Consider the following 26,907-nt stretch of genomic DNA (forward strand, 5'->3'; position numbering starts at 1 on the left):
CCCTACAAATTCTTTTAGATAGATAAAGAATAGTTTTGTGCAAGCACCAACCCACGCTGAAATGTTCTTTCACCTGGGGTGTGATAAACGTTTTGTCCACATTTATATGCAGTTATTGTCTTATCTCCTTGTCTCTCTCTTTGTCTTTCACTCCCCTTCAACCCTGTCCACTGATGCTTTTGTATCAACATCAGTTTTCACATTTTGAGAAGAAACTTAAATAATAAATTCGGTAATCATTTCAGCTCCAGATCAGACAGGGGAGGGCAAATGTCCACACACCCAGACTGCAATGGTTTAGTAAATGTCCAACAAAACACTTATAAAGTTCTTTCGCTTTTCCCATTTTTTATTGTCAGTGCCCATTAAATACAAAAGATCTTGATAGTGGAGCAGTCAGACACCCATCGCTGCTGAATCTTTTATGTCTTTTAAACATTTTTAAAAAAAAAACATGCCCAGTCAGTGTAATGTGTGTGTTTGCTTATGTGTAAGTAAGACTGAGTCCAGTTGTGCAGACATTCATGTGTGTGTTTGTGGGAGATTCTGTGGGACTTTTGATGGTTGTCAAGTAAATTAGGAGCATCCTGCTAACAAGTAGAGGGTCACTCAGCTTTGGATAAACCTACACATACACAGTTGAGTGTGACTGTCATCAACAGTTACACATCAAATTACACCGGAGAGATTGTGTTGACTTCATTAGGCAGAACTATTACAGTGACACTGATCCCAGGCTGCTCTGGTAAAGTGACAGCAAGTACAACATCTACACACACACACACACACACACACGTTCTCCCCCACTTTTTCCTGTGTATCACTTTCACATCAGTCGTTATTCATTTTTCTGCCTTCTCTGTTCATTCCTTCACCCAGCCTCTCTCACTGGTCTGTTTCCTCATCTTACTTTCTCTAAGTTGAGCTGAAAACTTCATCATACCTCTTTGTCTCCATTATCCACCTCCAGCACCCTCCCTCTCTTCTCCTATGCATCTCGTCTCCTCTTCTCTATTTTTTATCCTTTAGTGCATTCATTTGGCTGCAGGTCTAGTCAGTAATATTTCATAGAGAAACTACTATGCATATCCCATGCCCTTTCTTCCTGTCAGGATGCATACATAAATAATTTGGTCCATGCTTGACGCTCTTGTTTTTGTTTGTGTGCGGATTCAGTGACACTGGCGATGTGTTTTCTTTTCAACCCTGATTTCTTATAAGAGCTACACAGTGAAAGGCTTTACTCTGCACACTCTCTAGCAAACATCCAGATTTAACATTTTTGTTTTTGTCACAAAAAAAGAAACTACGTTTTAATTCAAGCCTGATTAAAATGATGCTAAAAAACTTATTTCTGTTATTTCTACCTGATGCATATTTTATTTTGAAGTGAAAATAACACTGATTCCTAACCTACAGCTTATGAATCAAAGGGTTAAACCATTTTTCTGCCCCTTGGACAACACTTAAATCATTGAAAAGAGACATGCCTCCCCGCGGTCAACATGTAAGATATTAGATTTAATGGACAATATGCATCGATTAATTTTTTTCTTCACCTCTTTTATGAATAAAGGATTCACCTGTGGCCACAGCTTAAGTGGGTTTATGGATGAAGAGGTTTTAAATGTCATGCCAGGCCTTTTCTCTTGTACAGAACAGTATGGAATCATACTGCAGTACAGATTGTCTGTTTTTTAAAGATCTACAACGCATGTCAGAGACTTTGATTTAGCTCTTTTCAGCTATGACATACCTGCATGAGGTCTTTTCTATGAGTATTCTTCTGAAAAAATACATAAGATCAGAGGTAATGTGCAAAATTGAAGTTATTCTTTTTCAGTACTAATGACAATAATACACAGTAAATTTCCAGATTCTCTCAGTGACAGAACAGAAAGAGTCAGTTGGTTTGTTCCATAAAAGAAATATAAAAACAACAAGATAATACATCTGGACAGAAACCTAAGACCGTCCCCAAAGAGTACTGGACATAAAAAAAACAAGCAGAAAGGCAACACTGCAACGCACAAGAACAACAGAAAGAAAATAAGTGTATTGTTTAATTTTGAAAAGGAATTAATTTGTAGATTCCTTTGTGTGGATGGAGGAGGTGGTGAAACACTCTGGATACTAAAACACTCTCTTACACTTTAGATGTAACAAAGTCAGCCACCTAACTAAAAAAAGCTGAGACTGGAAGACAAGGAAAAAGATCATTCCTAACCCCACCCACAAGCCTGATAGTTAGCCAGCAGCAGATAATATTGATTTGACCCTTTTTTTAGGCCTGAGTGGTGCCTTTAACCCTCCTCTCAGGCTGCGTACAGCCACAACAACCCCCAGCAATAAGGATGTATTAGGACAACTGAATACTGCACCGCCACCAGGAAAACAGTGGCCACTTGCAGTGCTGTGACAGGACACCTTGGAACTGTAAATGAGGTCAATTATCACTCTGTATTATGAACTTTTAATCCTTGAAAGTTTTATATTTGTAATGGTGAACACAGAGCATACAAAGTTGAGTTTTATGTGCCAAAAAACCTTCAGTGGGAAGAATGTGCTCCATCTTGTAATCTGGTATCCAGTTCTCCTTAATACATCCGTGGGTCTTGCAGACTGTATGTAGCCTGAGGGGAAAAGTCTACCAAGCGCTTTTCGGCACCACTCATTAAGCTGGATTTTGGCAGCTGGACAGTCGGGTTTTAGTGAGGAGAGGAAATCAACCTGAAAGTGGAAAATAAAAGCCTCCATCAGCTCTTAATAAGGTTTTATAACACTTAACTGTGCAAGTCTGTAGTGGCTCGTGCAATGCAGCAGTCACGTAAATACTGTAATGTTTCTGAAAAAATAAAAATCCAGCTCTGCTTAAATAAGGGACGTCGTGTCTGACTTCAAACGGTCTGAGCCTCTCGTAGCCTTTGGTTTCAGTTTCAGACATTTGTGAGTGTGAAGTGGAGCTCTGGGGGCTGCTTGGCCTCTGTGATGAAAGGGCATGTTCAACACTCAGATTAGCTCAATAATTCACTAGTTCTCCAAGTAAGGAGGGAGGTGTGTACCTGTGTGCACGCACCTACACATGCATACTTTTTATTCACAAACAAAACCACACACGAACACAGATCTACCAGACTGGTTATTATTAATTCATTAGTTCTGCAGCTAAAGTGAAGGAGACGTAGTGTGACTGCCCTTCACAGAGATTTAGAAATGTGTAATGCCTTATAGAAAATGTAATGGTACAAAGAGAGAAGGCTGTGAGGGAAATCCAGCTTGTTCAAGGATTTTTAGGAATTTCTGTGCATCTGTCGAGGTTCTGCGTGATGTTTCAGCGCTCGTTTAAAGAGGTGGTATTATGGTCCTTTATGACCAATTAGTATAAATAGTGAGTGTATCACATCTGTGACATTTTAATTACCTAACTTGTTTAGATTTCTTGAAATTCATCTTTATAAACAGCCCAGATTCCCCTCTGTCCTCCAGCAGCTGTTTCTGAAGTAATTAGCATAAAAGTAGTATTAGCACTTACTCTGATTGGCTGGAGGCGATGCCTCATGTTCACCCCCAGCCAATTAGAATAGGTGTCATATAATGAATCCGGACCTCAAGTCTGAGGCACTTCTTGTGATTTAGTTTTTCAGGAAAGATTCATTCAAGCACTCTAGTTGAATGGGACCTGGATTGAGTCCTGTTGCATAACAGTTTCTTTACCTCTCCACTTTTCTTCAGCTGTTAAAGGGAGCTAGGGATGATTATGCAACACACACATACACAAACTGCATATGTACTGATGCACACAGACATTTAAAATGATGTATTATTATAACTGATTTCTCACAAACACATCAATTTTTTTTTTTAAATGCACAGAAAACATCCATAAATGTGGCTTAGCGAGTGAGTTCTGGATGGCTGGAGTACAATGACCTCTTTTGAGGAACTGAATCCTCAGCGGCGGCCAGGGCTGTGCTTTGTTGTGATTTAGAGAACAATTAGAGAGAGAAAGGGAAAGAATGAGTCATGGTGACTCTGGCGGGGGGGGGGGGGGGGTTTCCTGGGTGAAAAGCAGCTCTTTGTAGATAATGAAACAGAAATAATAGGAAAAAGGTTTCACTCATGGTTTGCTTCACTGTTACATAACGCACACATGCAAAGACAAAAAAAACATACACCCTCATGAAACGCAGGCACAGACGAGCACTAATATCACATTCAGACATTGTGAGTACAACTGAGTTTAAGGTTACCACAAAAAATGCTTCCAGTTAATATTGCCTTGAGTTTGGTCCAACGGCGATGAGCACATTAAATGCACTGACAACATAAAGAAACAAAGCCATCATCTGTGGCAGCAGCAGGGCTGAAAAAAGCCTGACCAATCATTAACCTAACCTGAGAAAAACCACTGGATGCTCTACCTGCCTGTCAATCTCACCACCTACTTGCACTCACTCTGCCCTTGCACTCGTTGCATGAGCCAAGAGTCTCCCACAAGGCCTTGCAGTTGCAGGCAGACATGTCACTGCTCTGTTTTTACAGCTAAAGGCAGCGAGCTATGGCAGAGAAGGTACCCACAGCAGCTTTCGGTCGCAAACGGAGACCGTATTTGAGAAAGTTACAACTAAAAATACATTGGATGCTACAACAAATCAATAAATGGTGCCTGGCAGGATAACCAACCAGATATACAGAGGATGTAGAGTGCTGTAAGGATAAAGGACAGAATTAAATGAAAAAAGAATACACTGTAATCAAAATAAGATAACCAACCATTTTGATGACAACAAAATAAGTGTCTGTTCATGTTCTGTTACTTAGACTCCGGTAAAGTCGAGGGTTGATGATTTAGGACTGTTTTATGGCTAATGATGCTGTCTATGGTGCTAAAAACAGATGTAAACCAGCTCTGCTCAGCTCTTTCCTGTTCACTTTCCTTCATCTGTCTCCCATCTGTTCGTCGCTTTCTTCCATTCCCCTGTCACTCTCTCCATTTACATTCTATTAGCCTTTACTCTTCCCATCTTTTATTCCCATTTTTGTGACGTATTATTAACCGTATTAACACAGATTGCACAAATCTGGCTATTATTATACCGAGTGCTATGACCTTTGTCAGTAATGAACGTTCCTTATGCTGCACTAATCAGTATTTTTGTATTAACAATGGATCAAATGACTGTGGAGTGTGTAGGACATCTCTCCTCATCTTTCAGGGCTCATAATGGTTCCATTTTGGTTCAGTCTCACTGTCATTTTGCACTCATTATCCCTGCTTTCGGCCACAGCAGACAGCTGTTCTTTAGCTAGAAAACCCTGTACACGGCTCTAACAACCAAACACCAGACAGACAACATTAGCAACTTGCTGGGGAACACAGTGGTGCATTTGGTTGCTAAAGAGCCAGATATTTTCTCAGAAAATGACAAATACGTGCAGCCATTTTAGTCACTTTTCTTTTCCACTCTGTGCTCAGTGTGGCCTCCCCCATATCTCTCCACTGAGACAGATAAAAGCACAGACCATCCCATGTTTAGGACCAATCCAGCGTGTCTGTATCATGTCCCCTCTGTTTATTCCTAGGATAGTATATGTGTGTGTAGATGTATAGTGTCCACTGCATTGTGTAAAGTGCTTAGCACACAGGCAGACAGAGTTCAATGCCTGCAACGTGTGAACGAAAGGCAGAAAATAATGGTGTTGTTCAGGGATAGGTCCTCATTTACCCTGCAAATAGAGGGCAGTGATTTTGTGATTGCGCACCATACATAGTGGCAAAATGTCATCATCATGTTATTTAACGGAACAGTTGGACTCTTAGGAAACAAGTTTGACTTTTAAACACCAAGAATAATCTGTGTAAAACCAAACACTGCCATTTTTACACGTCAGTTTTTCTATAGATTATACAAACCAAATATACCAGAGCTTTAGAGGTGTGTTGCAGATTTTGTTACCTCTGGGAAGAGCCAGTTAACTGCTCCCCCCAGTTTATACTAAACTAAGTCAACCAGTATACCAGTATATAATTACAATAAAGGAGTTGCTACAAATTGTAGTTTTCACACTTTGCAGATCATATATAATTTTGTTTTTTTGTTTTAATAATATAATATATACACCGGCCAGCATGCTGACCAGTCTCCCTATCATCTGGTGCACTCCTTTATTGGTACATCCTCAGGAAAGAAAATGTGGCAAGTCAAAAGCTATTGATCCAACGTGTGTTATAAAGTAAACTTCTCCTTCATGGCCTCCTCTGACCTTCCCTGGCCTGTTAGTCCTAGTTTGTTCCTTTCCTCCCTGTCTCTCCTACAGTTACTGTGCATGAAACCGTGTGACAGATATGCTACTTGGCTGTTTGCCCAGTTACAGTCCCATAAGCACACTCATGTCAGTCTGTGTAGCTTCTAAGACTTGTTTATGCATTAAACAACACGGGACTCTCTTTCTCTCTCCCTCCTTTCTTCCTCTTTCCTGTGTGATGGTAGTCATGTCAGAGTAAGGCTGGCTGAAGCCCTTGCAGCAATCAGCCTCTTTGAAGTTGAGCCCTCCTGAATTAGGCCATCACCCAGCAGTGCTCTGCTGCCAACACACACACACATCCTTACACCCTACACCCTCCGTACATAGAATAATATTCATTTCCAGAAGACTTACCCAAACTGGGCTTTTCACACCCGTCAGAACACAAGTTTCTGTCAAACATAACTTTCATCCACTGGATAGAAAAGAGGAATCATGAAAGTTTGAGACACTTAGTGGTTTTTGTTTGACAAAATCAACAAAATCACCTTTTACTGTCTCTTTCTTCCTTTCTGTTCTCACCTGATCCAACACTTGCAAATAACATTCGAATGTCGTGCGCTCAAAGTGTGGTTGTTAAGTATTAGAGCATCTACGGGCAACTTTTAATATGTTTTTGTTTGGGTGGCTGAATGACATTACGCACCTTTACATTTCTATTCTGGAAGTACATGAGTGAGAGGGGCGAGCAGCTGGTACCAGGGCTTCACTTAAGACAATAACAAGTCCCGTGTTACACACGCATGGAGCTACACTTGCATGAAATTACAACACACGGTTGTGCCTCCGTGCACCCTGCGCCGCACACAGCGTGTCATCGCTGCATATCAATTACATGGGGAGGTGAAGATCTATTTCTAATCCAATCAGCCAGCACTGGTGTCACATCTCTCGCTCCCTGGCTTTCTCCCTGCCTCGCCCACTCTCTCCACCTCGCTCTCCTATTTGCCCCTTGCCTGATTCTCACTGAAGCGTCTCAGTCATCATGGGGCTGGTGCATGTGGGCGTTGGGTTGGCGTGTTTGATTATGCCTGTGTGTGTGTACTTGTATTCCCCTGTGGGAACAGTTTAAGTCTTAGACTTTCAGAGTGAGGTCATCCTGGCCTGACCTTGTTTCTTCTGAGCTTGGAGGGTTTTAAAAGTTAAGATGATATTTGGAACATTTCAGAACACAACACTGGTGGCTCATTCTTTAATGAACTGTTGTCCCATGTTTCTGGAACAAGATAATGCCACAAACACCAGTTTGTAGCTTCTGATTGTTTGATTGTTTAAAAATGTAGACTTCATTTTATTTACACTTTTATGCAAAAATGTCACCACTGACATTTACTAAACCTGCGGTATCAATCTGTCAAGCAGCTGCCTTTTTAAACATCCAGCAGTCATGGAGCAACATTAGATGAAGCAACTAGTTGTTTTTAACTCTTTTATGACCTTCAAGTAAAGACTGGGCTCGGCAGCCGCAAAATGTTCCACAGTTTTCTCACTTTGTCTAACTTTGTTCACGGCATTGAAACTGAGGAGTCAAGTTGGAAAACCAGAACAATGAGCTCAAAGATGCTAACGCTCCGTAGAGTTGAAGGGAACTGTAGGCTCAGGTGATAATTACTGTGCCTTTGTGGGTTTTGTCATTGCCCTCAGCAAAGGTAACGTACACTTCTGTGACGGCTCCATTAATGCTGAAAAATACGGAGTTTTAGGAGCAATATACAGTACGATGCCTTCAAGATGACGTTTTTCCTTTAACTGAAGTCTCACAAAATGAATAAAACAAATGTCAGAATCGGTCCATGAAGGCCCAGATGTACCAGAGTGACCGAGGAGGACACACTGGTGATCTTTACTGGTGTAATGTTGCAACTCCCTCTGGACTCTAATCTCACAACATGAGCTGATGGAAACATAGATTGACTTGTTTTGTTTCCATCTGGATTTCAGGTATTTGTTTCAAATTTGTTTCTGTTTGTGTGTGTGTGTTTGCATCTCTCTCCTAGGTCACAACCATTTGAACAATGCCACTTTGTCTCCCCTGGGTCCAGCCATGGCTTTGTCTCACCCTCATAACAACCTGGGAATCGGCTTCAACAAGTACACCACGCTTAAGGCTGTGGGTGAGTAGCGTCACACACAAGACACACACTCTCACCAACTGGCTACACAATGACATTCTCCTTTACGACCACATCTGCATGTTTGAATACATATTCACACATTATGCCTGATAATCCATAGTGAGTAAATGATGGATTAAAGTACTTGTGGACCGAATAGGACAGATACTGGACACAGGCCAGTGATGCCAAATATTGTACAGTATCAACAAACCTGAACTGGGATGATGGAAAAAACTATGTCCATATACCGATGCACAAGGGAGAGCAAGCACCCATAAGGTCTCACATCCAGCCATGCTGGATCATGATTCAGGTTTGAGTGCTGTGGCTGATTCCTAGTTTCCTCAACCTCCGTGTGGCCACATTACAGCAGCCTTGATGTAAATGCTATGACCAAGTTATGCTGCTCACAAGTTATGGCGGCTGTAGCTCAGGAGGCCAAGCAGGTCGTCTCCTAACCGGAAGATTAGAGGTTTGATTCCTGGCTTGTCCAGTCCACATGGCGAAGTGTCCTTGAGCAAGACACTGATCCCCCAGTTGCTCCCGATGATGTCACCAGTGAGTGAATGTGGGAGAATGAATGGCCAAACACTGTGAAGTGAATATGGGAGAATGAATGGCCAAACACTGTGAAAGCACTTTGAGTGTGCTGCAATGCATAGGAGTATGAGGGAGAAGCTGTTAGCAGAGCATTCGTTTGTGAAATGAGCAGCAGCATAAATACAAGATTGGAAACCTTTTAAGAAGTTGGCCTACAGTATTATACACACTGAAAAGGAAAAACCTGTGCCAGGTGGAGAAGCAGCTAGCATTCTGGGCAAGCAGTTCTGATGTATCTGTCTTAATGAAAGAATTGAAATAAGGAGAGGCGGGCTAGCAGTGAGAAAATGGGATAAAGATGCTGAAAAGGACAGAGAGAAAGCCAGAGGACAGAATGAGCGAACAGACTGTCAGAGCAGGAGGAAATAACCCTAGAGAATGTAGCAACAAAGACAGACTCATGAATTGTTCACTTTTGTTTTTGTCTATTAAAACCGGGATGTTCTGAGTGTGATGGACAGTTAGACTCAGCACTAGGACTCCACATTCTGGGCCAAGAGTCCTTGACATCTTTAATTAATGTCAGACATTCAAGAGCCCAAGCACAACTGGGGACACTATAGAAAGAGGAACATTGTTCTTTAGGATTAAATAAACAATATCTTAACAAACACTTGTTTGTGGGAATTATAACTACAGGTTTCCATACAGGAAGTTAAAAGTGATGAAACGGACAAAACACGCTGTCTGAAATGAAGTCTACATGATAAGCAACAGAAACTATCAGAGCATATAGATTATATATGAAACTCTTGTGTTTAAGCAGTTAGACATTAAAATGAGTTACTGTATACTGAGCAGGTTCTGTCAGGCCACTAACTGCTCAAATATCATTAAATGGCATTAAAAATAGACCAGACGGAATACAGTACGCTGTCAAACTCTGAAATCCTTCAGAAGTCTCAGTTTATGCAGTGGCCTAAATTGGGCCCCCAGGCCTCGCTTTGAGCTGCTGCAGAACAGACGGCAAAAGCTGTTGTTGTTAAAGAAAATGAAATAAAATACAAAGGAAAGCATGGAAAGCAAGCAAGAGGGAGCAGATGGAGAGGAAGGTGTGTACTGTAATACTGCCACAGAGGACTCTGCTGTCAGGTGCTTCTGCTGGCTAGATGTGTGGAAGCACTCAGACAGACAGCAGCAGCAGTTGTTAGTGGAAGGAAAAGTGTAATTAATTAATTGTTTCTGTGCCGTCCCAGATTTTCCAGTCCTGTCCAGAGATTTGAACCAGTTTAACTTCAAATTCTGCATCTCTAGCTTCAGCTGTGGGGTGTCGGACCAAGACAAGGGCTACAGCACCCACAATGAACAAATATGGTTCCTACAAAAACTTGTAAACAATTAAACTGCACAAAATGCATCTATGAACACTGAGATTCCTTAAATAAAATCATATATTTCAACTATGCCTAATCATAATGTATTGTACAATTAGCTAGAAGTCTAAACAAATGCTGAGTTAAGCTACGTTAGCTACACTAACACTATCACGTTCATAGCTTGAAGCACTAAAACCTCTGCACTAGAGCCACCAGATAAGACACTGAACATCACTATTTGTGGGCAGAGAAGCTCCCCTCACTCTGTACTTTCTCTGTTTGACAGCTGCCATTTTGGATAAGACCTGATGCTAATCCCAGAATGCAATGTGCTGTTTACTCCCTGACATCACTGTGAAACAGGGCAAGAAAAATAACTGTATTTATTATTTGCTGATACAAAACTAACCATAAATAATAAAAATAACTGTATTTAATTACTGAATTTAAATGCACTTAATGGCTATTGCTGATACAAAACTAACCATAAATAATCAAAAATGACTGCATGAAAATCTTGAGAATTAAAACTTCAAAGACCTCAGCAGTATGCTGTGGCAGGATGCAGATTTATGGGATGCAAAATCAATTTCACTTTAGCTGAAATCAGCTGCTGTCTTCCACCATGTTTTTTGATTAGTTTTTAGATCTGTGTAGGTCCTCTACTGTACCTGTGATTTGTTTCATTAACAAAACCAGTTGCTCTAGACAGGACTCCGAGAGCGCAGACCTCAAGGCAGCTCAGCTTCCCCATAATGTCATTCCACATAAAAGCAGTATGATTCCTGGACCATGAAAACCTTCCCCTAGCATTTGGAATCACATTAATATCTTTATTAGTTTGAAAGTTATTCAAGAAAAATGATATTTCACAAATGGCGGTTTTCTTTTGAAGATACACCAGATCTGTTCGCCCCTGCTGAGTCAGCAGACTTTTAACTAGAATTTGATCGTAGTCGCAGTCTGTAGCATTATGTCTTGTTTCACAGGAGCCTGTTTTCCATGAGCCTGATAAATCTTTACACTGATGATCAGCAGATCTGGAATATTACAACTTTGGTGTGTGCTGCTTATGCATGGTGTGCCGCACCGTAACCATTCCACGGTTGTGGCGCCTCCAGTGTGAGGTAGATCGAATGTGGATGTTACCTTGCAATTTTTGTCTAAGCGTACTAGGCATTGTGTGTGAAGTTAGAAGAAACAATATTGAAATTGGCCGCATCTAACATCTTTTAAACGACTCCTGGATCCAGACGATGATCCAGATCAGTACCAGAATCTAATTATATTGTTCCATAAACCAGCTCATCCAAATCTATTCATTACTTTTTGAGTTATGCTGTGAACAAACCAACAAATGCCAGAAACTATTAAACTGTTAATCACGCTATATTTAGGTTGTTTTGCTATGTTTTGAGAAACGAGAGCCTCTGAGATTAACAGTTAAAACAGCTGTGGTGACAGTAAAGCGGGACTGGATTTAAATCCCTGGACCAGCTCCAACCGTTTTACTGAGATAGTGAATGATGAGCGGTAACTCCGTCTTTTTTCTCAGCAGAAGTGCCCTGGAGTAACGCAATGGAGACACATTTGAAGTGTTCAATAAGCAATTACCAGACTGTGATAGCACTGGACGGTTTCCTGTCATGTGTGAATGTGAGACAACTTCATCCAGTGTTTCCTGCAAATACATATATACTGAGAAGGTTCCCACACTCATCTCATCTAGTATAAATGATTAGAAATGAATAAAGAGGGCATATGGAGGTTTTGTTATATCCCAATCTCATGAACGGATATATCAGGAACGCCTTGAGGGGATTTCTTCAATTTAAACACACTTTTATTAAATTCCTTCAAAATCTTCACTACATATATTTTACAAGTCTGGACAGATGTACATGTGAACTGCAGCTTGACTGGTTGTTTTGTGAGTTAATGTTTCAGAGGAGAATACTCTCCATCCCACATGCACCCAAACCAAGACATGCATATATAAATAGCCAGTCAGGAGCCAGTCACACTCATTACAACAAGTTAAACTCAACCAGTCATGCATCTTCTGACCAGTCTAGTGACATAATCATATTATTATTTTCCTGTATGGAATGTAGTGATGGGCACACATCCACTGTCTTAACAACACAATACAGGCTGATAGCGGCTGGGTCCCGTTGTCCGAAAACACCAAGTCTCAAGCTCTTATTTCTCTCCAAAAACAAGGTTGTTAGTGTCTGTAGGCTGAGTGTGCATGAGGCGGGGGTGGGGGTGCAGCGGTTGTGAGCAAACAGCAGAGTCAAGTTCCACTCTGGGGGCTTGCACCAAATATGACATGAGGCGCTGAACTTGCTCTATTTTTATTCCCACTAATCTCCCATTTTGCCCAACACCCAGACTCACTGCTTATCCCTTGTCTGGCTTGTTTTCTCTCTTGTGCTGTTGGAACTTTTAATTCTGTGGTCAGTGCACAGACAGTTCAGAGCTTGGTTAAATAAATATGATGCAGACACTCGCATCCCCGTGGGCACACACACAAAGTACACCTAGCAGGATTCTTCTGCTTTGCCTTGATCGGTTTTACTTACTTACCTGTGTGACTTTAATCAGGTGAGATGATATCAGATGACATCAGGGCTGGAATGTCTTCATTTGATCATTACACACACACTTCAGCATGTTTTTAAAGCATGGCCAACAATGAAACTTCAAAATGTCCCCTGTTGGTGAGTGTGGATTTTGATAAAGAAGTCTATTGTTGGCTAGGTAAGAACTGCACACACACACACAATGACTGACTACTTTGTTAACCAGCTGTAATTTAACCATGTCTCTGTCTGTCTGTGTTTCCCTCTTTCTCTTGCCTTTCTGCCCCCATCCATGATCTAGACACAACTCCAAGAGACTACTACAAGAGCTACCCGATGGTAGATTACACCCATCGCCAATCGCCTCCCACTTTCCAGCCAATCAACTTCCACCCCAAGGACAAGCCCTTTCTTCCGCCGCCCGATATCCATGCACCACTGGCCATCACCATCAACGCCCCCCAGATGCCCAAGCCTAAGATCTCCAAGACCAACACCCACCCACTCACCTCCAGCTCAGCCTTCAAAGCATGGGACCCCAGTAAGAGCCATGTCCAGCACCCTGCAGTCTCCCACATGGGCCTCCAGGGGCAGCAGCTCCACCCCATCCAGCAGCAGCAGCATCAGCCGCTGCACCAGCAGAACAGCCGGCGCCAGGCCTACTCCAACAAGAGGCAGTTCAGCATCGAGACGCTGCCCGAGCTCTTCTCACAGCCGCTGGGCTACGGCCACTCACCACACATGCACCCAAAGCACAAGGGACTGCACACCAACAGCAAGACAGAGGTCACAGTCTGAACATGGGGGTGAACAGACAGAAGAAGAGACAAAAGAACAAGTGGAGGTGTAAGAGAAACACTCATATCTTTTATATCCACAGCCATGTGGGTGAGAGACAAATATCTGGAATTTTCAGCATTTTCTTCATCATTGTTGACAATAATAATGTGCGTGATGTTCATATAATTTGAAGCTCAATGGATCAACGCAGCAGTAGGACAGGCTGTGAAGGTGGTGGGCTGGCAGGTGGCGGCTGTGACTTTTTGAACCAGGCTACTCTTCTAAATAATTGAGTGGCCTCTAGGTTTGCTGGCACAGCTCTCTCCTCTTCCTCTCAACCCCTTGCACCTCTGTGACACTCTGCACTGCTTCGTAGCACCACTCCACCACACACAAAGGTTCTGATCCCACATAAAAGACACAATTCCCTCCACAAATGAGCCCAGATTCTGAGACTGTCAGGGCAGCTGGTAGGGGAGTGTTTCACCTTAGACTTTGGTTTCTCATCAGCACAGACAGTGCCAATGTGTTAGCTCTCGTTGCCGTCCAACCCTCTGGAGATGTCAGCCTGGCAATTCATATCAGGCAGGAGGGTGGGGTGAGCTGGGAGGGGCAAGATTATTCATCTCGTTCCAGGTTCAAATGAGTCGAGAAGGATCTGAAGTATTTGCACACATTCATGCACAATACACACGTGTCAAAAACTACAGAATGTTCCTGGCAGTATCAGAGACCCCCACCCCCCGACACACACACACACACACACACACACACACACAAATCGCCAGAAACTGGAGAGATGAATAAGCAGCAGCCTTGGTGATGTTTCTGAGGGTATGTTGAGCAGTTAATTCCAGTGACTGTCTTTTGAGTGGCTGGAGATGTTTACCTCTAAAGAAACCCCAGGATGTGTCTAAGGAAGGGCAAAAGACTCCACGTGTCTACAAAGGTCACAGCAAAGTCACCGCGTTCTCTCGTCCTCTCAGCTCCACACCATTTATCCAGTGAGACTGTGTGTGTCACAGGAATATCAGCCACTGGTGCATGTTGGAGAAATCAAACTCAGCATCACACACAACCTGTAGGAGGCTCTTGCTGCTCTCCCTAATAGACGTTGCTGTACAGGAGTCCTTTGTTGGTCTTTGGTTCTTGTTACCATGCTAACTCTGAGAGATGAGACAGTCCAAGTAACTTCAAAACAGTGCTGATTTATTCAAAGGATCACAGGTAAAATTAACATTACACGCTCAGGTATCTTGCACCTCCATCCTGCACACAGGCAGATGTAAGATGAAAGACCCTGAACCCACCAGGCCTATACATTATATCCCCTCGGTTGGGCTAGCCCCATACTACACAGAAACGTCAACCGAGACGTCTCTGTTACCAGCTTTGCAGCTGGTCATAGCAGTAGTCAAAACATGAAGCAAATCAACGTGTGAATGTGTGTGTCTGTTTTTAGCTACACACCACTTAATCAACATTCTCACAACCTCTAGTACATGTTGTGACTTAAACATAAGAACATATTATGGCTAAGGCTACAGTTATACACGTCGTAATAATAATAATATTAAACATCCTGTCTGCTGACAGTCATCAACTCTTCTCTCTAGTTATCCTTGACCAGATGTACCCTGTAGAAACTCATAAGCATGACTAAGCATTTAACAGTCTAACTAGACATCCTATCTCCACTAAACATTTCTAATACATAAAGTATCTATCCAATTTCTATCTGACTAAAAATACCTAACACCTTGGTTCTCAATAGACAGAGGTGGAAAGTACAAATTCAGCATGACCAGTAGAGAGTGTGAAGGTATATCACGCCATGTTGAATGTTGGGACAGGGGTACAATTTTTGGAGATAGGCACTGTGTTTACCTGCATACGTTGTTGTTTTGTTTGGCTAAAAAGTTGCTTAAATCATTTAGCTCTCACTTTACTGACTATGGTAATTCAGATCGGATAGCCTTAGTTGACTGTATCTAACTCATAGCGAACTTAGATCCCGTCTACAAGAACAGACTGAAAAATGACTCTCCAACCTGATTTCAGCTAACGCTAGCTAGCATCTGGTGGCAGGTAACACAAACACAATCAATTTCCATCCTGTATCTGCTCAAACTGAATTGTAAAGTGGACATTTGGACGTGGCTGAAGCATCCACTATTATGTATGTAGCTGTATGGGGTAGTATTTATTATTTTAATTAACTTAGAGATGTATGTAGTGTATATCTCTATAACTGATAATGAGCATGATGCTCCAAACATGGTGCATTTACTCAAAATTCAATGAGGCATCAGCTTCCCATTCTCTATAGAATCACAAATCCCAGGATGAATTATATCTGAATTTTTCCTTAAAGATGGAGATGGGCTGAATAACAAAAGTAATTTACTGGTTATTTTTGCTATTATTGCTGTAGTAATGACTTTTTCAGTGATACTTGTGCAGCATTATTTTGCTGATGGCCTCCCTCTACAAATGTAATATTACTTTCAGCCTATTCAAATCCCTTAGCTCCACACCACATAGTCTCACCTCCACCGTACAACACATTCCAACAGCCGGCCTGACTCCGTGATTGAAATCTTTATTTGTTATCACGGGGACACCAGCTCCGCTGCAGTGCATATGCTGGCACATGGTATAGCACATCAGACAGGTGGTGGAAGCTAATCAAACAGCAGCACTCGCCAGAGTCCTACACTGTTTACTGACTTTTCCACACTTTCTCTCTGTGTCACTGTTTGTCTTTCTCACTTGCTGTTCCCTCCCAGGCATCCACACCTACACCTCAACCCCATACCCCCCAGCCTCTCTCTACGCATCTATGCCCACTGAGGGCTGAGTGATGGCTATACCAAACACTTGTCTGGCGTTTGGTAGCCAGTGCTGCAAGCTGTTGTAAACCATGATATTCTCACTTGGTCCTCTTAGCACCCGTGTGTGTGTGTGTGTGTGAGGGGGAGAGAAGTATAATTAATGACAGAGCCTGTCACAGCATGGCAGGCTCCAGATTTTCTTCCTAGTACACAAACCAGTGTCCACAAATGTAGGCTGGGGCACGAAGGAGCAGATGCTTCGCATTATATTATCTGCATGTGGAGATGCCTACATGCCACCTTAGAAGTGACTTTTATATTTATAAAGAAAAGATTTTAATCTTTGAATTCATTGTTTTTTGTTTTTTTGCAATAAGATGTCAGCCACATTCCCCAGTTTGCATCTCATGGAGCTGTGAATGTACACAAGCAAATAAAATGAGTGACCGAGTAAAACGTTATAAGAGAGAATAAATTAGCAATATAGTGCTTGTTTGTGATGCTGCAAAGGTTTTTTCACTTTACCTCTCTGAGATGTACATGACCTGCTAGGCAAGCTGTTGGAGCGCTGCTCAGAGCTGCTGGCAGGCTTTTGTCAAAAGGGATCAGCAGAGAATGAGGATCATGAACGCAGGAGCGTCACTGGGATATATAAGGTGTGAATGCATCAAACACATCTGCCCTCATGCTCTTGCCAGCGCTGCACAGTATGTAATGTACCATGCTGCAGACAGCTGCTTCTGCATTGCTCCCCTGTCTTTGAATGGTGTCACTTCATATGAAAAGCTTTCTGGCCCCCACCACAATCATTCTGTGGGCTCTGTCCTTAATCACTCAGAATGCATTAGAGGTTGAGAACAAATGAGGAATGACACCGAGTAAACAAGCAATATGTGTCAGTAAAGCAATAAGCACCCAATCATATCTGTCTGTCTGTCCGCCTTCCTCTGAGTTTAGTGGTGGGTGCAAATGAGGGTGTGGGTATTAAAACCAAGGGGGAGACGAGCAGAAGAACAGGCTCTGCAGAGGGTTTGGGAGCAAAGGAAGGAGATGAGACAATAAAGGAAAACGAGTGTGTGGTTGCAGCTGATATGTAGTTTTTCATTCAGTTTGACTGGGTCGTCTAAAAACATTCATCCTGGGTTTTATCTGGCTGATGTTTTCAAAAAGCAGCTTTCTGTGACTGAAACAGGAAACTGCTGCTCCAGCATCAAAGTTATTGTTGTGGTTGGATCTTGGAGGAGCAGGACCCTTTCATAAAACACTGGCTGACGTCTGGGGTTGTAGTGGCAGTGCTAACACAAAGCACTGGAGATCAAACGCAGTGGAAACACTGGAACCAGGACTTACAGTTAAGGAGTGGAGTCTGCACTCCTTCAGGACCAGAAGGTCCTGAGGACACGTTACCAGCAAAGTCAAATAGATTGACAACTTCCTCTTAATATCCCTCACAGTAGCTGGTCAACAGAGGTTAAACGAGCACTGTGAATGGCTGATTCTTGAATATCCTTTTGCTTTTCGGGGATCTACATCAACAATCATGCTGATGAGCTGGAAAACAGTGACACCTCTTTGTGTTAATTTCCCTGTTGCCGGACATCCTGGATTTTTTCCTCCAGTGTGGAATGGACGTTTGTGGCTCCCTTCAGGCAAAGGACTGCCTGAAAGATAGGCATTAAAGTTGACTCAGACTGAAAAAGCCTTTAATGAACCACAGCTTTGCCTCTGTTGAAGATGATGTAAATACTTGAAGACATGGCACAAGCACACATGTGCATACACAGGAGCCACGGAAGTATAACACTAATGATACGGTCCATACAATGTCCACTGCTTTGTGGTGTGAAACAGGACCAAAAGCCTTGAATCAGGAGAAACACCGTCCACAGCAGTGACACAGGTTTGGATCATAATCTTAGATTGCATTTCCTCAGTCTCTCCTGATTAATAACGGACTACGGCGTCGTTCGCTCATCTCAGAGCTGACTGACTGTTGTTTGTAAAGCTTCCTATCAATAAAAAAACAATGCAAGTATTCTACAGCAGGTTATTTGAATGCAACCTGGTAGACATACTTGGGCTCCATGATCCATAGCAATATATAGATTATGGTGTGCAGTTTGATTGTTTCTTCTTCTCTGTTTTCTGTCACTTTGTTTTGTACTGTGTTTTTCAAGGCTTGAACAACAACAACAAAAGTTCATTTTACCAATGGAAAGTAAAAAGTGCTTCCAGATTTTGGACTCATGTCTGCGCACCCCTCAGCCGACCCCCGCCCCAGCACCGACCTCTCTTTACATCATATGTTTGAAGCTTGTGATCTTTTTCAGTTACACTGTGTGGTATACATGCACTCATGTATTTAACGTTAAAAGATGTTGCATCGTATCCACGTGCTTTGCCAACACTTCAGATGATTTCTTGTACAGCTTTTGCATCCTCAAAAAATTGGACAATAACATATTTCATGATAATTTGTAACAGGTAGCAGTAGGCTGCCTTGGATTGCTGTGTACTTCTTGTGTATATATGTATGCTGTACCACTTGTCTGCTGTGAAATTTGTTGACTTCTCAGCTTATACAAGGGCTTTTTATAAATATAAAAGCAGAGTGGGCTGATGTCACTCTCTGTAACTCCAGATAAATTTCTCTAGATGTTTTTTTAAATGTATGGAGGGTTATGACCAAAATTTTCATGCATACAAAATGCTATAGAAATAAAATTTTGACTGACTGACTGAAACGTCCATAGGCTCTTGTGCGACACTTATGTGTCCTGTTTGAATACAGCATTCATTGGTTAATCATACCTGTGTGTGCTGCATGTTTTTATTCAACAGTCACTTTGTCAGAGGTCCAGCTCACAGCATAAAATTGCCACGACATGTCTGGTAGCAGAAAATATTTCCAGGCATCAGAAGTGAACATTTTACAGACAGGAATCCATCAAAGGAAAAGCAGAGATACAAAAAAAAAAGCCTATTTCTTAAAAACAGCAAAGATCTGCTTCAAGTTTTCCTCAGACCTAGTCTGGCAGATCCCAAGCTTGTGTCCCTGAAGAATAAGCTCTCAGGTTTACTGGTAAGTGACATGTATCGTAAAATTTTCAGAAATTTCTCATCTTCTCTCATCACCAGTATTCAGCTTGTGTGAGGATAACAGCTTTGTCTTAGGGAGAGGATGCCCACCTGATGATCCGGTGGACCTTCACTCCTACACCCACACAGAACCTGTACTGGTATACTGGTATTGGTGGTAATATAGCTACTGACTCACTGGAATTCGTTTGTTAGACAGCCTTGGTAGAACGGTGTCAGTGGTTGGACAACTGAGTGGACCTGGCTCTCAGTGGTGACAGCCACTGCTTAACCTGAGCAAACACAATGCTGATGCTGTGTGTCAAGCCACATATCTGCTCTTTGCCTGGATGAGGACAAGGTTCAGGGATGCTTTGTGTTAAGGGCCGGTTAGGTCTGGAAGATGGTGTTTCTTATTGTGGGGCTCTGAAGATTTATGATGGCCTGATACCCCCCCTCTCAGGGGCCAAATAATGGGTAATCATTTAACTCGTATACTGAGCTCTCCCATTCTTTGGCACATTTATTTGTATGTTATTGACTTCTTTTTGTCTTCACCTCATCTCTTCGTCACACGCAGCCTGAAGCCTGGCTCTCCCAAAGAGGCGTGTTGGTGCTTAATATGTTCTGACATCATCTGGGATTTGACTGGATGTGTATCCCGTGGGTTTGGAGATGGCCATGTGTGTGTTTTAGAGCCTTTAAGTGCATGATGTCATCTGACAGCATGTAAAACCTTTGGTGTCACCTTGTTTCTTGCAGCCTGTCAAAAGACCCTTCCTCACGCACACATGTAAGTAAAACTCAATGTTAATGCATTAAGAACAGTATAAAGCCAGATCAGTTGAATAACAAATGGGGAAAGACACTAAACATGTTAAATCTAGGAGCCAACTGTTTGTCGTTTAGTAAAATAATAATGAAGACTACCCATTGTCATTACTGACAATAAAGACTGACTGGCAAGCTGTTTCTTACAAAGTGCAGCAACATCCAGTTAAAGATGTCCAACTCAGTTTATTTTCAACCTGCAGCCATACAACTATCTTTTAAGTTAATTGGCTTTGACACTTGTAATATATGTCCTGCAACAAGGACATTTTCATTGGTTTTGAAAGGCTGCAGTAGAGACAGGGGGACAGAGACGAAGAGAATAAGGGGAGCATGTAATATGAGAAAGTGATTTTATCTCTGACACAAAACTGTTTTGTACTTTGATTACGTGCATGTACACAAGCACAACAACCCAGCGGGGGGGTACAACACTGGAGACAGTAAACCCACTGTTTATGATGGTACTGTGTTTTCCTGCCATTTCTCCCAGAGGCTTAAAACGACACATTCAGGCCCTTTGTTCATGCTTTTTAAAAAAGTATCACACAGTAAACATCTTACTGGTGCCATTTTGAAGTTGTCTTAGAAACTGGAAACAGCTGTCCAATGATGTTCATACAACAGCCACAGTATGTACATGCAGCCCAAGGCCAGGTAAATTTACTATACTTAGAAAACAGTGTACACCACAGACAGTGCCACTGCAGGCTTGGCATGATACACACACATTTTCCAGTTCTCTTACTTCTATTATGCAAAAAATAAACTTAAATGCAAATGTTGTACTTGTTTATTTATTTTCAGAATGACTAGAAATAGTGGTCCACACCTGCCCAGAGGACTCTGACAGTCAGTAGGAAAGTGGTACGGTAGGTGTGTGGGCTGGTATTATGCATGTTGTGGGACCATAAACATGTCTACACCTTCACACTCTGGGTGCTCAGCATCCTTATGGGAAATGAATGTAAGACCTGAGGCTGGTCCACACAAGGAAATCACTGAATTTTAGGGTGGCAACATGGTTTAGGGTTAGGTTAAGGTTAGGTGTTAGGCAAGTAGTGGTTATGGTTAAGGTTAGGATAAGTTTACAGGAAATGAATGTAAGTCAATGTAAAGATGTAAAGTCCCCACAAGGAATGAAAACTCAGTGTGTGTGTGTGTGTGTGCATGTGTGCAGGCAGGGCGGTGTGCATCATCTCCAGCTGTCATAGTAACACAGTTCATTTGTGTGTCCCCAGGGTTTGAACCAAGTCCATCACAGAGAGCAAAAAGTCAAACGCCAACAGCCATGTCCACAATGTCTCTCTCTCTCGCTCTGTCTCTCTCTGTCTCTCGCCCACATCAGGCATCCTGGGGCACAGTACCAGAGTATAAATGTTCTTATTCAGGTCAGAGGACAATGGAATATTGCATTACCATTACCTATTCATCCATCCTATTAATATTATTGCAGGGACTCATTTTAGCAGTGAAACAAAACTTCTCAGTGACCCTGGAGTACAGAAAGGAAATGTTCAGCATTATACAGTAACTGTTAAGCCATGGCAGTGTCAGCCAGCAGGGCCCTACACTATTTACATATTTTGTTATTCATATCTGTTTTTCCTACTGTGACAGGTGGAAATCACTCTGCTGATTTGATTCACTTCCTTCAGTTCAGTTCAAAGATTCATCATCAATCAATGTTCCCTTTTTCACTAAGGCCCATCCATCTATTATCTATACTGGTTATTCCTAAATCGGGTCACGGGGGGCTGAGCCAATCCCAGCTGACACTGGGCAAGAGGCGGGGTCCACCCTGGACAGGTTGCCGGTCTATCACAGGGCTGACACGCAGACAAACAACCACACACACTCACTGCTATGGGCAATTTAGAGCCACCAGTCAACCTAAGCTGCAGGTCTTTGGACTGAGGGAGGAAGCCGGAGTTTTCCTTTAAGGCAAACATTCAAATCCATTTAGAGTATGTGGCAGTGAATGCATCATTGGTATTACATTAGGTTGTAACAAGGAATAATACTGTGCATCACAACTGAGTTGGTCACTGACGGTGGTGGTTCAGTGCATCATTTATCTTTGAAAGTTCACTGATTTGTTTGTAGGTGTACTTGGCATCTCTGTCAAAGTGCCTTCAATGAAAAAAGTCGGTAACAAAAAATATAAGGACTAAGTGGTTTTATTTCATTTCTCTTCTTCACTGTTACTACACTTGCTATTGCTACTAGCCAAAACATTTAGACAATTTAGCAGTACAATGGGTGGTATTCAAGCTTCTATCATCTCAAATTCTACCATGTAATTTTGCTAAATTTTAATTTTAAAGCTGCAACAACTAATATTTTTGTATTAACAATGCATCAGAAGACTATTTCTAAAGCAAAAGGAGTCACTCATAGTGACAAACTGGCTGTGAATTATAACCCAACTCCAAAGTTCTCCTCAGCTCTACTGAGCATTTTAGTGTTTTTCAGCTCAGCTTGTTTTATTTTTGTGGCTCAACACTCTCACCATTCTCATCAACAGGCAGCTGGTTTCAGCAAAAGAGCTCTAATGAGCCTATTGTACAACACCAAAGCGACTAGCTGGTGAACGTAGCAGAGCATTTAGTAGCTAAAGGTTTTTTCCTCAGGAGATCAAACCAGAGCTGAAGGGACTGAGCTGGATTCACCAGGTCTCTAAAACACGACTCTAGTGAATGCTAAGGTGCTAATGTGCCCTGTGTCTACTGGATGTGTTTAGCTAACACGCTAAGCATCGTGCAGTGGACATACAGTATGTCAGCAGTCTTTATAGCACTGACTGTAACATCACTTAATTCACATTTATGTCTAGGTTTATATTATATTTCAAACCTATTATGGCACAGCTCATGTTTTTGTTTGTTACATAAACAGTCCAGGTGAAAACTGGTGCTGTGCTAATGGATAAAGGTAAAGCACTGTTACAGAAAGAGTACAGGCCCAGGGGTGCACAGCTGCAGTTACAAAGTTGGCTAATTTTATCCACTGTAGATAGACAGGTAGACACGCAGAGCGATGAAGACAAACTGAGAGAGAGGACGAAGGAATCAAGACACATTTACTGCTGTACAGTGTGTCCAGCCAAAAATATTCCCATTGCAGTGTGGAGGCAGAATTTGGCATTTTACCAACCCACCTTTGTGCATCCTACCGATGAATGGATTTTACCCAGCACCTGACAGAGCCAGATAAGACAGGAGCCGCTACACAAAACCACTCACTGCAGTCAAAAATGACAGGACAGAGAAACCAAATGAATGAAGAAAAGACCCACCAAAAATCTAGAGGAGGCAAAGAGGAGGGTGCAAGGGGAGGAAATATATCCTCTCTCCAAGGAAATAATGTCAAAAAGAGAATGAGACTGTGCTAGATAATACCAGGAGAAGAAAGGAAGGACAAAAAAACCTGAGAGAAAGGGAAAATGATATTTCCAGCTGCACAGGGAGATAGAAAGCAAAAGAAGTGCACATTTGCTGCAGAACTAAGAGAATGTAGCGCAAGCAGTGCATAGAGGATGATCGGCAGAGGCAGGAAGGAGCGAAGGACTGCTTTACACCTGGTGCTGCAGGAGACAGATGACCAGAGGGAGCAGCCAGAGTGTGGAGGTTAATCAAGCTAATGTTGTGGCTGAGCGGGGACTCTGCAGCTGAAAGCAGGGCCCCAGGGAGCTGAGGAGGTGCTAAGCCTGGTGGTCTGATTGGCTAAATGTCATGGGGAGCCAAACGTGTGTGGGTGTCACAGGTTTTCATTTGCAACCAGTGGCCAGGCTGTTCCCTTAATAAGAGCCTTAACCTCTCTTTTATTTGGCATTTCTGAGTAAGAAGCCATTTATTTACACAATATGACACTTTATTCTCCTAATTTGCAGCGTTAATGTTTCTCACTTACATAATTCTGTAGCATTATGAGGAATGTTTTCTTCTTTTCTTTCACCTTCATTTGATTCTTAAGTCCCGTCCTTTCTTATCTTTGTGAAGCAGTGTGTACTCTGGTCTTTACTGTTTTGTTAGATCAGGTGTATTTTCTGGATGCTCATTTTTGAAAATTCAAATACGTGTTGCCATTTTTAGTGAGTAATTAATACACAGCTGAACCGAAAAGCCAGCTCAACAGAAGTGGAACGATTGAATAAGAGTTAAGCAGTTTCCAGGCAATGAGATGCATGTAAAGCAGGGAACAATAATCACAGGGGTAACAGTGTGACACTGAAAATCATCAGGGACAGAAGGAAGCCATGCACTTTCCACATGCACATGGAAACAAAGACACACTGGTGAACCCTAACACTCACTCAGAGATTCACTCTCTGCTCCCTTATTCATCCATTTATTCATTAGCATAGTTTTCTCAATTCAGTGTCAGTTTTCTCTGTTGAGATTAGGTGGCACTGAACGCTGCTGCTTAGTGAACGGCCATAACTATCAGGAGAAAGCATTGAGAAATATATAATTACGGGTTCAGACAGAATGTGAAGCAAAGTTTTTGAAGTCAATGTGAAGACACCACTGGATGCTAATTATAATGGTGTCTAATGGCTGAATAAGGTTGCGTTCACTGTTGTCTGCACTGAAGTGGATGTGAACGGTGACCATTTAGCTTAGGAACAAAGTGAATGTTCACCATCTACACATCTTAGAGTCAGAGGCCGACACATTATTTATTCATGCTTTAACACAGTACCTCTATCATTGCAGTAAATAGCCTATTATCAAGTATAAAACCAAATGCTGTACGTCCATCTTAATGTCAAGGTAAACAGTAAGTAGAGTGCACTACATTTGTATCATTTAATTATTATAGAGTAATTCCCTTTAAGTGTGCGTACTGTTCAAGGAACATAAACATATTCTAATGTATATGAAGGTTTTTGCATAAAATGTTATGTGTAGCTTTGTTTATTGTTGGTATGAAATACTGTACTGTATGCCAAAGAGAGGTGGTAGCGACTGAAACAGTAGTGTGACAGATCTGGTCATATAGTATTAAAGTGTGTGTGAGAGTGTAGAGAAGGAAGAAAGAGGCAGGACAGTAAGTGAGATGAAGAGATGAAAGAATAAAAGAGAAAAGGGGAGAAAGATCAGGTGAAAGATGGAAGTGAAAAGTTCCACAGAGATCACAGTGCTATTAGACAGATGTCCTCCATCAATCTGTGTCATTCACTGCTTCATAAACTCAATTAAACTGCAGCCCTCCTGAGGAAGAACACGGACGTACTCCATCTATCTTCTAAATCCCACTCCCCATCCCTCTCACTCTACGCAGTAGGGAAATCTACTAGTTTGTGCCACTGATTCTCCAGAAAACAGGAAATTTAAACTGTCACAGTTCTCCTTCTGTTGACTTCATTTTTCTTTACTGCTTTTCATAAGTTAAGTCACTTAAAGCCAAGTTTGACATCAGGGAATCTCCATTTTTATTACCACAGTGACAAGTCAAATTCCACTTGGCTTCAGTGCCAGAACAACAGGAACGTAAACGAAGAAAAAATAAAGATGAACACTTCCGACTACTTCATAAAACGACAACAAGCCCCAATCAATACATCTGTTTTAAAAAGAAATAATAGGAGACAGCAAGCTGGGCGGCAGGCAGCACGTAAATCCTGATTGACAGATAGAGCCAAGGCCTAGTGCACAAAATTAATTACATTTAAGTAAATTCATGATGATCGGACACATCTATAATTACTTTGGCTTCGTGTGTTTAATGATGGAAGTCTTATCATGAATACAGAGTAGGGAGTTTTGTGTGTAGCTGAAAAATGAATGTAGCATGTTTTTGTGTGTGCTCTTTGGAAGTAAAGCACCCAACTGCCAGCCAGTAAACCAGTCAGTCTTCAGGTCAGTCAGTCACAGTTAATCAGTGAGTGCCCACTGGCAGTGTTTCTTCCCATATGTTATCTTTTATTTCTCCAGTAAAGCATTGCTGAGTGTGCTCCTGCAGCACCATCTTACTTCACATTCATAATGTCTTATCTGCTGACGTCTGCTGCTTCAGGAAACAATGGCCATACTTACTGAGAGAAGGAAGAACATACCTTGTTAGGGGACTGAACCATCAACTATCCAGTCAGAAACCTGCCTGAAATCCTAGATGCTGCTGGTAAATTTCACGCTGCTGTGTTTCAGTTGATTGTCATAGAGTTCTTTAGCCATGCCAGTGGAGCGACAGTGTCGGTCTGTTGGTCCAATTTGGTCCAGGACTGAAATATCTCAGCTACTATTGGATGGATCGGCATAAATGTTTGTACACATATCCATATCCCCCTTAATATTATAATAACAATCAAATTTTTACTTTAAAAAACATTTTGGTTTATGACTAAATACCTGCCTCCTACTTTGCTTTTAGTACTAATTAGCAAAAGCCAGCATGCTAATAAACTGAACTAAGATGGTGAACAATGAACATTAGCATGTTAGCAGGGTCACTGTGA

At 41.9% G+C, this 26,907-nt stretch overlaps 1 protein-coding gene across 4 annotated transcripts in view; it reads left to right on the top strand.

Moving 5' to 3' along the window:
• LOC109958933 (protein shisa-9) overlaps positions 1-14,900 on the top strand; it is an 83,617-nt gene extending 68,717 nt beyond the window's left edge. For all 4 annotated transcript variants that reach the window (XM_020597915.1, XM_020597918.1, XM_020597916.1 and 1 more), the window contains exons 4-5: positions 8,304-8,420; positions 13,226-14,900. In XM_020597915.1, the coding sequence (XP_020453571.1) occupies positions 8,304-8,420; positions 13,226-13,722 (614 nt within the window). In that variant the 3' untranslated portion in view covers positions 13,723-14,900. The remainder of the gene's footprint in view (positions 1-8,303; positions 8,421-13,225) is intronic.
• Positions 14,901-26,907: the final 12,007 nt, after the last annotated feature.

The sequence above is a fragment of the Monopterus albus genome, unplaced genomic scaffold (genome assembly GCF_001952655.1).
Source record: "Monopterus albus unplaced genomic scaffold, M_albus_1.0 scaffold35.1, whole genome shotgun sequence".
Taxonomy (NCBI): domain Eukaryota; kingdom Metazoa; phylum Chordata; class Actinopteri; order Synbranchiformes; family Synbranchidae; genus Monopterus; species Monopterus albus.